The following is an 11416-nucleotide window of genomic DNA, read 5'->3' as shown; positions in this document are numbered from 1 at the left end:
CAGATCTAAGAATAAAATAATGTAATAAATAATATGATACTAGATGAATTACATAAGATAGAGCTCAATAATTAGTCAGAAGTATCAACAATACGAGGGTGAAAGTAAATACCTATAGGTACGAAGTAGGTATGTATATTTTTTGTAAGTAATACCTAATTAGTTACTTATCTTATTTTCTATAACAATCGTTGCATACCTCCTAATATAATCCACCCACCCGAAAAATGAGGCAATCATCTTTATTTCACGCTTCAAGGATTCGCCCGTGAAAAGAGGATGCTGCTTTTCGGATCATAATAATAAATCCAGCTTTTGTCATTTGTGAAGAAACGCCTACAACATTTGAGCCAACGCCGGCCTATTTTAGTGGGTAAGTACCATAATGATCAATGCTTCAGAAAGCTTAGCGCGTAGGTAAGTGTAAGTAACTAGATGAAATGAGAATCATTCCTGGGCTGTTTAGAAAAGGCTCATTTGTTAAAATATTATTTATTAAAAATACATAATTTATAATCAATACGTTACATGACACCAATATAAACAACAATAGATTTGCGGAGCTGTAAAAAATATCATACTTTTTCATTTTTTATTTTCTTGAATTTTTGAACATTGCACCGGCCAACTAAAAAATCTGTTTCACCCTCGTAACTTTCAGCATTTACACAGAACTACTAACTAGTCGGATAAAACATTAAACAAACTGCTTTTAACAATGTGGAGTCCCACCGCGAGTTTCCGTGAGATTATTGTCCAAATTAAATTCGCGGTGCTAGAGTGAGTTAGCGGCAATATTGTTAGGGTGGGAGGGTGATGCAGGAAGCTGAAAGCAAGCGAGCTCCCTTTGTCGCCGCCCGCTGAAACTAATATGCGTGCATCCCAGACAAATATCTTCTTTGCAAGTTACTTGAACTATTCGTAATTAAACAAAGACTTGACACTGTAAAAGAAAAACTATTGTGCACTGCTTTGGAAGTATGTTAACTTCGATTTATTTGCTTTCAGGAACAGGTAAGTTTCAGCTTTCAGACAGACTGTACTAACAAACTCAGACCTTTTCTACTGGACACTAACATGGCTAAAGACAAAATAAAGGTTCCAGCTACATTTTTATTTACTTATAAAATATCCTCCAATTCTATTGACTCAGTTTTTTTAATCAAATTTCTATGTAGGTACCTACCTACAGTATAAGTGGCGTATACATTTTTGAGTTCATATTAAAAGTTTTTAACACAAACCGTGTTACGTATGGCAGCTAATATGTTCACATAGCACGTTACCGGGGAGATATTTTCATTAACGAACTAGCGCTATGAAACGCATTGGTATTTAATTTTGTGAGAATTTGATATAGAGTCTTGAGTTATTTGATATTTAAGTTCTCTAAATTCCACCCGCGGCTTTGCACCTATGAATTTTTATGAATTATATTCTTTGTGCCTTTAGTTATATCAAAATTAAAAGTGTAATACACAAAATTTCGTGATTCCAGTAGGTTAGAATACAATCTAAGCTAAATATAAGAAGTTTTCGAATAATTCATAATGTCTATGTAATCGAATAGGAAATCTGTAATTTAACTCTTTATCCTTTAGTTGGACACTGGATACTCGTCAATTGAAACGAACATAACAATAATTTCATATTCAAATGAGGTGACCGTCGTTTTAATGACTAACATCAGGTCGTTATTCCACCAAAGGGGTGCCAAGCTAAAAATTCATTGGATCGTTTGATTCTTATGTTATTTATTATTCTTGTTCCCGGAAGTCGTCCATATAATATGTAGGTAGGTACAATACGGTTAATCGTCAATTAACAAAATTTACATTTCGTGTGACTAGATATAATATCTAGTCATATTATGATTATCTGTGACTCTATCTGCTACCCTTACGAGCATGTCAAGATAAACGCTGAGGGGGGTGCCTATTGCCACTGTAGCCCACAAATTTTCTTTTTTTTCTCTTCGTGTTGTGTTGTCATTGTTAATAAATTATGTTCACTGTGTGTGTATTCTATTCTACCCACATCACAAAATTTGGTAGAAGAACAACAAAAGTAAAGTTTCATAGCATTTAATCCGTTTCCTTCCTAACTCCTCACACTATCGGTGGAACCGCATCATTATACTTACTGACGTAGAATTTACTGGAAGACTGGAAGTTCTTGAGAACAGCTATAAATATGTATGTGTTGCGTGAATCAGTATTCTTTTCTTCAATTTTCAAACATTTCCACTAAATAAATTTATTGGAAAAATTAGTCTTGTTTGCACAGATGATCCGAAAACAACAGTCTGCTATATATTATTAAAATGGCATAATAAATAGTCATTAATTAGTTGATTGTCCGACAGCATAGTTGGATATTGTAGCTATGGTTCGCAAAATATTAATTTGCCTCCTATTTATTTACGGAGTGAACTGCACATGCACAAGTAAGTGTTAATCATTAAGTACCTACGTTATTTTTCTTTATTTATGTGTATTTGGTAATTCTATGGCATATTAGCATTTGTCTTTACTACACGAAATGATCACATTAATTTCTGTAAATTACATACGTGGCTTCATGGATTTTTGTTTCTTCCTGGGTATCAAACTATCTCTTTACGAAACATCAAAATCGATTCTGTGGTGTAATCCTGCCAGGTAACCTAACTGACGGACAGAATTGTTTAGGTACTTTCGCAATTTTGTGATAATAACTAGTAGCTATGAATAACTTCTACAAGTATGTATATTTAATGCTGTCTCTGAGAAATGACTGAATCCATTCTCCAAGAAATTAATAACTAAAAATATGTATATCGGAAAAAGCTAAATGCGATCACCTAAAGAGGATATAAAATATTCAAACGGAAAACTCTTTTAAAATTAATCCGCTCAAACCAGTCAAGAACAACTCGAACTGCACTCAATAGTTGCACCCTCGATTGCTAGGTGTCCCGATGCGCGGGACGTCCCTATTTTCAAAGAGCCAATAAAATACTTTTTAACAACACTTTCTAATTTATGTCTGAGCTTTGTTCGTTTTAGGGTTTTGGTCATACGTCCCGTCCCGATTTACCTTAGGTCGGGACACCTATGATAAATTTTACTCTGTACAAAATTTTGTCAGTGATATTTGGTAAGAAAAAGCTTTACAAAAAAGTTGCATATTCTTTTATTAAACTTCATTCCAAGTTTCAACTGAAAAACAAAAAAAAATACGTTCCAAAAAAAAACGACCTGGCTACCAACACTAGCGGCACTTCATTCCAACGGAACACTTCATCTACTTTTGTCATGCTAAAACAGACTACTCCCGCAAAACGACTGCTAACTGAGCAAATAGTGGTTCTAAAACAATTTTAGTTCTGAAACTTCCCGAGTGCTGCAAAAGAAAATTTTACTTTCAAATACTTACAAGTTGGAAGTGACGGCGTCATCTCGGGACGAAATAAAAGCTTTTTCCGCTCCCCGTACGTATCAAACCGCTTAGCGCATCGACTGAAAAATTTACTCTCAAATGCAATCTAAACCTTTTTCAATTTCTATCACTTATTTGGCATTAATTTTAATAAGATTAAAGGTATCACTATTGGTCTAAATAATGCATTTTTTATTACAAAGGTTTCAAAAAGTTAACTTGCTAGATCTAAACAAAATTTAAGAAGCTCAAAATATGTACGCCCATAATTTACAAATACAATTTTGTTTATGTTTTTGCGTGGTGAGTCTTTAAATCCTAATAGTGGTTACAACAAAAGTTAGTCGGCCCTTTTCCTACAGTCGGGTATTAAAAACAACTATAATAAAAATGTACACCAATTTTTACTAGCTCGCTATAAAAAGTGTCAAGCGCCAACTGGTGTCGGTTATAAAGTTTGAACACTGTTAGTACACTTAATGGGAACTTTTTGATTCTCTTGCCGCTTATTAAATAGCTGCTGTAGTAGCTCATAATCTGGTTAGTTTGTAATGAAAATCTCTTTGAGATTGAGATGGTAATCATTTATTACTTAATTATACTGAAAGACACCCGGTCAGTAATTTAGTTGGTTAGTATCAGACGTTAAGAGATTTTGATTCTTCTTCATAAATGGGTAATTTATTCCCGAAGAAAATTGCAAAACCGGCACTAGTTTTAACTAGGTAAAGGTAAAATAATTAGTTTAGCTCGAAATTTCATCCATTATCAGGACGCTCGGAACACCGTCAGCTTTATAATGTTCCATTAAATTGATCGATCGATCACCAATTACACAAAGCAATTGCATTTGCAATTGTACTGAAAAATATAGTAGTTATTTAAATGTGAAAATGATAGTGCAACTTTATCTTATTTATCCTATTAAATATGGTGTTCTAAATTTTTACAGGAGTACCGCTGACGTGTCAGCAAATAAAGCATTTCGTGGATGGACACAACCTGCATCGGCAGGACGCGGCGTTTGGACACATTCCCCGTCAGCCCGCTGCTGCAAATATGAACGCTTTGGTAAGTCATCATCATCAGGTCATTCGGCTTCCAATAAAGGAGCACGCCTTCTCCAATTTACCAGAGGCAAATGAAGGATTTGCCTGCACTCCCCATCCTGGCCAGATAGGTATGGGACCTAATGTTGCATAGGTATTTGTTCTTCTTACTCAAAATCGAAAAAAAGAGCAAGTAGTTATTGTGTACGTTACTTGCTATTAATATTGGACTGAATATAGTTCTATCGCCTGTCAATCTTTCAAACGTCCATATGTAACGTGGGTTCGGCCAAATTGGTTATTGACAGAGCAAGGCTGATTAGCGCTTACGTTTATTTCGATCATTTTATTAATTAACTAGCGGCCGCCCGCGACTTCGTACGCGTGGATCCCGTTTTACCCCCTTCATCTATCTTACACGGTTAAGATTTTTTCATACAAATGTTTTTGCCCGCTAACTCCCGTTCCCGTGGGAATTTTGCAATATCCTGTTGTAACTAAGCTTTAAGTTTACTAAGGTACCTGCATGCCAAATTTCAAGCGTCTATCTTACGCGGTTTAGATTTTTTCATACAAATGTTTTTTCCCGCTAACTCCCGTTCCCGTGGGAATTTTGCAATATCCTGTTGTAACTAAGCTTTAAGTTTACTAAGGTACCTGCATGCCAAATTTCAAGCGCCTAACTTAAGCAGTTTAGATTTTTCATACAAAAAGATTTTCCCGCTAATTCCCGGTCCCGTGGGAATTTCTAAGTATCCTATAACCTGCCCAGGAGTATGAAGAATAATTGTACCAAGTTTCGTTAAAATCCGTCGAGTAGTTTTCGTTTCTATAAGGAACATACAGACAGACAGACAGACAGACAGACAGATAGACAGACAGACAGACAGACAAAAATTTTACTGATTGCATTTTTGGCATCAGTATCGATCACTAATCACCCCCTGATAGTTATTTTGAAAATATATTTCATGTACAGAATTGACCTCTCTACAGATTTATTATAAGTATAGATAGATAAGTACCTACACGATTAAATAGTACCTAAGTTATATCAAGTATTGTGTAAAACTGTAGATACGTTTGATTTAAAACTTGATAGTTACCTACTTGACTAAATCTAACAGCTTATCTATTATACATAGAACAACATAATTTTAACATTTGTAAATTATAATTACTCAGAATGGCTTAGAAGTTCAAAACCAGGTAGAACTATCGTGCCCCAAATTCCCAACTTGACAAAGTTCAGACGTTGCCTCGAGACTACGATTTTGACTAATACTCGTCGAACTCTGTAATGAACGTTAATAATATTAAATGTTTAATTGTTTTCATATCACAACGGAAAAAAAATCTCAACAAACATTTGTGCAAAAATATGAGGAGAATTGAAAAAGTTTTGAAGAAAAAATACATTCAATTAAGCGAATGATAAATGTTCCACATCAATTTCAGGTTTGGGACGAGGAGCTCGCGGAGAAGGCCGCGCGATGGGCCGAGAATGGATTGTTCGCGCACAACCCCGACAGGACAGTGCGTGAGTAATTATACCCATAACTGCCATAACACTTTTCTTTGCGAGGACAAGCGAGGAGTGTTCGAATTTTAAAAAATAACGTTCTAATTGTTGTTCGAATTTTGAAAAAGAGTTTTTATTTAAAAAGAGAACAAGTGCTTACTCATGACAGTTTTCTGTTCGATTTTCAAAACTTTAACGTAAAAATTCCATTAAAGAAGTTTTGTATATTTGTAACAACTGAGTAAATATGAGGTAAAAAATTGATGATTTATCTATTGAAATCGACCAAATACACGGACGTGACTTTAACAAAAGTGACCACTTAAATGGTTACTAATTTTAAAATAGGTTCACTGAACCCTTTAATGTGATAATGACAATGGGAAATTTTCATACGTGCACATTAATTTGTAATATTTGAATTTGATGAATTCTACGTAATAAGATTATTAAATTACATTAATGCAACAAATACTATTATTAAATTGTGAATTATGGTAATTTCTGTTAAGTAAATTAGTATTAATGAATTGAAGTATATGGATGCCTACTTATCTATTCATGAGTTTGAACTACAGGAACATGAACATAAAAATAAGTATTGGCTGCTATTACATGCTGTGAAAATTTATAAAATACCTATACTACATTTATTTAGCTATTTCAGCCCAATAACAATTTATGAATAAGGTATTTCTGTTATAGCTTCCAAAAGGTGGGAACAAATTGGAGAAAATGTTTTCTATTCGACCATCTACTCGCCGGTGGGGTCGGTGGTGCCGAACCTTGCCGAGGCTATGAATGGCTGGTTCAGCGAGTTCATGAACTATAACTTCGAGCCGTATTCGTTGGAAATCGCTCAGGCAGTTGGACACTACACTCAGGTAAGTTTGACTCTTAAAACATAGGTAGTAGTAAAACATAGTTGGTACCTACCGAAACTTTATTCTGACAATATTACCTCATTTTAATGTGAGTTAGAAATGATGTGTCTTATCCATCTTCTTCATTTACTTGGAAATGAATAAGCCTTAGCTGACAATAATGTCTGAGTTTCTTGTAGCTTCAGCACAAGCCCCGAAGCACTAAATAATCTCACTTACTGCTGTATTTCTAGGAGAAATTGAGTGGTTACCTATTGAAAGCGATTCCTAATTTAAAAATACTTATTCCCTTTTTATACATTACACTAGNTCATGGCCTTAAGGGTCTATCTTTACGCCGATTGAATTTCAAAGAAAGGCGGATTTTGAATTATGTTCATAAGTTGTACTCGTACTTATTTTCAGATGGTGTGGGCCGAATCAACAAAAATTGGTTGTGGTATTTCTCAAAAAAGAGAAAACGGATTTGTGACCACGCTTTTTGTATGTGATTATGGTCCAACGTAAGTATTTATTTTCGATATCTTTTCTATACGTCGAAGTTGAATTCCTCCTGAAGCGCTGGCTGGCGAATTTGATGAATTTTAGTATGTTCTCGTATTGTTGAGGATTTTATATGTACACAATAATAAACCCAGTTAGCGCTGCGATTGAGTTACCTAAGTGAATATTTTTTTACGTTTTTACTTAAAATAAAATCAAACCATTTATGGCGCGTGGCCCTGGACTAAATAATTTTTAAAAAGAGCAAATTGTTCCCTTTTTTCAGAGAGTTCACTTATTTAGATACACGAAACCAAATACTGACTTTTAGCTTATATTTTTCCTTCACTGCAAAGCACAAAGAACAAAGGCCAGTTCATTAGTTGTCTCTTTATTTTGTTGGATATTTTTGAGTTTTCTTTAGAGTGTCTAGATGGAGTTCTTCTTGAGTAGAAAACTCACACACAACTTGATGCGAAATCTTTTTAACACAAATCTCTGCATCCTTATTTCATCTTTATCCACTATCTAGCCATTTCGCTGCGTTTCATGACATTATGTTTTGGCAATCAAAATTTATACTCTACTAATCCATAAACTACTTCGATTGTACGATTAGAGTAGATAAAGTTAAAAGTAGGGTAAGTGCGCTAGTTTTCGTCCAATTAGCGGAGTTGCCAACTTTGTGATGCGAAATGAATATCTTAAAATACCCTTACTCATATGTATCATATGTCGTTTTAGTCCTTATATAGTCTACTTTACGTTAATATTATATGACAATAAGTAAATACTACGGGTGTTTTTATAAAAAATATTTAATGCAAAAGAGGCGATTTCACTAGTTTTCGTCCAAAAAAATCAGTTTTCGTCCTAGTGTACGCTAGTTTTCGACCACTGTGTAAAAAAAAGGGTGCAGTTGAATTATTAACTTAAAACCAACTCTACAATACAGTAACTATGGATTGTGGTATATCATTTGAAAGGTAATTTTGTTAGCTTTCAAATGATATCAAAAAGATTTAAATAAGTTTCTTACCTAAATTTAGGAAAATATTTCAATAGGTCGAAGGACAAATGGACGAAAACTAATCTACAGGAATAGCTAATTTTGGTTTTCGTCCACCCCAGTGCTTGCTCATGACGTCATGGACGAAAACACAACAACGTTTAAAGCTGTTTTTTGTTTTCGTCCACATCTTTTTAACGGTTTTTATGGGTTTATCACTGTTAAAAAGTGGACGTAAACTAAAATGTTTAATGTAATAGCAATAAAGATCATATTGGAAGAAAAAACATTGTATTTTGTAGGTCCATTGAAGTAAAATGATTATTAAAAATATTAACTAGGTGTCAGGGTTTCCGTCCACGTGGACGAAAACCAAAATCTTGCAAAATTGTTATGCTAGTATTAGTCCACTTAATTATCTAAGATTTCTATACAAAAACTTTAATAAACCCTTAAAATAGTGTTTATTATGCTAATAATTAGACATACGTGCCAAAAACATTACGTAAAGTAGCTAAAACAGTAATTAAACATACCATGAAAGTTCCCTACCGGCACGTTTTTTTTCTAACTTGACGACGTTTTCCATTCACCTGTGTGCAGCAGCAACTTCCGTAGATTTTTTTGGAGTTATTACTTGTCAAATTACATTTTCATGCGGACATAACTGTTACTTAGATATTATAGAATGTAACAAGTCCAAACTTTCACGGAAAGTTAGGTTTGTATTCTAATTTTCCGTATTTGTTTGTGGCAAGTCGGTCAAATGGACGAAAACAGGAGCTGGACGGAAAACCGGCGCAATTACCCTACACTAATTCTCAATATTAGCGGGCTCATAATCATCTCAAGTTGAATTAGTTCTATGCCAAGTTTGATAACATAATGATCATTGTGCCACACCTTATGTCTATAGCGCAGACGACGCAAAGGTTCCCTAGAATATTGCAATCGCTCGAAGTCGTTTAGTTCCACTGGTCGCGATTCCATCGCACTAATTGCTTCGAGAATCCATTCTTATCAGTCCAAAGAAAGGCTTTGCCAAAGAAAGGTGAGGTAATTAGGCTTCCTACTTTGAACGTGTTCTAAAGATTTTATATTTTCGCTAAGAAAGTTAACTTAAGCACAACTTAAGTATCAAAATAAAATTAAACTATTTCAAATTTGTGAAACAACAATTTCTAATAGCGTATTTAGGTACCTAATTACGATTTGAACATCACTAAAATAATTTCTCGAGATGAACTTTTCCTAGTAGCAGGTAATACTTACCCTTTAATACGCCAACAAGGATTTTCTTTAACTTTAAACGCTTTAACAATAATTTTCGGGTTGTGTAGTGCTATTTTAGCTTTCAATATAAAGCATAAATTAAGGTTGGCATTTGTTCCATAAATAAATGATCGCTCTAAATTAATTTGTGGCGTAAATTGAGAGGCATTACTTCCTTCCTTAATCCACAAAGCTATTTTATAATTGAACCCCAATACAAAGGGGCAATAATTCAAAAAGTCCGTCGCCCTTACTCATTGGCTCTCGGCGTCCGGAGTGTCTTTGCTCACTCGCACGGTTTAGTAGTGATGTGCGAGAAATGGCCGATTCTTACTCAAGTACAGTAAGGCTGAGTTGCACCATCTAACTTTCCCGGTAACTAATATAACGATAACCAGTGTATTTTGTATGGAGTTTGACAGATTTCTGACGTTTGTTAAAGTCAAAGTAAGATGTTGCAACCCAGCCTAAGCAGCATATCAGAGCATGGTGCACATGTTGCAGCAAAATTGCACCAATTTCTCCTATATGAGCCATATGTGTTCTCACGTAGAAGAAATAGGTCTTATCTTAGCATGAAAATAGAAAAGACTGGAAAATTGAGGTTATTTAGGATTTGGGGTATGTTTAATTTATAGTGTAGTGTAGTCTGTGTCTTCAAAATTAAAAATGATTTTTGTTTGATGGAATCAGTAAAGTTTCTTCTGTGTCTGAAACTATACCTACATATATTTTCAGATACACTTCTAACGAAGTTCGAATAATCACATCTATAATTTTGCCATCACAATTTTAAATGCGGCCAGCCTGTATGCAATATTTTTTTAAAATAACGACATTTTCTATTGAATGACCGCCATTTTATGAGACTGGCCCCATCTCTATCGTGGAGACGTATTTTCCGCCGTAATCCCCACCGGCCGATATAAAGCATCTGCAGTAAATTACATGATATCTTTCGTCCTCTTTGTTAAATCTTATCACTTTAATTCATTCCTGTATACCTTTACTAGTTCAGTGTACTGCTTGGGCCGTTTTGAGTGGTGGGAGCCTGATGTCCTGTAACACAGGTATTTTATACCTAGCTCAGGCATCAGTCTCACACAAACTAGTGACTGAAACTTAATGTTAATGTACCTGTACTCTGTATTATAAGTTTGTGATGGGAAAAATAAACTTTTTTTATTATTTATTATTATTATTACAGTTTATCTATCTGATAAATTTCCTTTTTTTCCAGTGGAAACTTTATCGGAGAGACTCCGTATAAAGCAAGCCCGACGAGAGGATATTTGCATTGCGGCAACGAGGACTGTAAAAGGCAATATGGAGCTTACTGTTGATTATTTATTTATTTTTTTGTTAATTATGTTGCCATAATTAAAAACTTACGGCTTATGAAACCGCCCTAGTTGAGCAATCATTTATACCGTTGTTTACAAGTTTGTCTAGTAATTAACTGCTTCGATGTTCAGTAATTGCGTTGTCTATTTGTTTTGCTGTCAAACTGTTGGCAGTGTTTAATGTGTGAATTGTGAAACTGTATACATAAATTAAAGGTTTATTCAGATCTTGACTTTTTATTTTTCGCCTCCTTTAACATTTACAAGTAAAGATAATTTATTAAAAAGTAAGTTGTTTAATGCTACCTATTTTTTAAAGTGGCTTCGAGATTCGTCTCTGGATTTCGTCGTAGCATTAGCATCATAGTGTAGTGGTGACACGAACAAGCCCAGTCCGATTTAATCTGGCGTTATGTGGGATTGTGCCGAGCCGG

At 34.6% G+C, this 11416-nt stretch overlaps 1 protein-coding gene across 1 annotated transcript; it reads left to right on the top strand.

Moving 5' to 3' along the window:
• Positions 1-2335: 2335 nt before the first annotated feature.
• Positions 2336-11207, top strand: LOC114363970 (venom allergen 5 2-like). Its single transcript, XM_028319933.1, has 6 exons — positions 2336-2446; positions 4373-4491; positions 5928-6009; positions 6697-6875; positions 7281-7378; positions 10880-11207. Exons 1-6 carry the CDS (start codon positions 2386-2388, stop codon positions 10980-10982), a joined length of 642 nt encoding a protein of 213 aa, XP_028175734.1. The 5' UTR covers positions 2336-2385; the 3' UTR covers positions 10983-11207.
• The last annotated feature ends 209 nt before the right edge of the window (positions 11208-11416 follow it).

The sequence above is a fragment of the Ostrinia furnacalis genome, unplaced genomic scaffold, assembly GCF_004193835.3.
Source record: "Ostrinia furnacalis isolate ACB-3 unplaced genomic scaffold, ASM419383v2 OfSCF7339, whole genome shotgun sequence".
NCBI classification, from domain to species: Eukaryota; Metazoa; Arthropoda; class Insecta; order Lepidoptera; family Crambidae; genus Ostrinia; species Ostrinia furnacalis.
The sequence above is the reverse complement of the archived record's forward strand: the minus strand, read 5'-3'. Positions and strand labels throughout refer to the sequence as shown.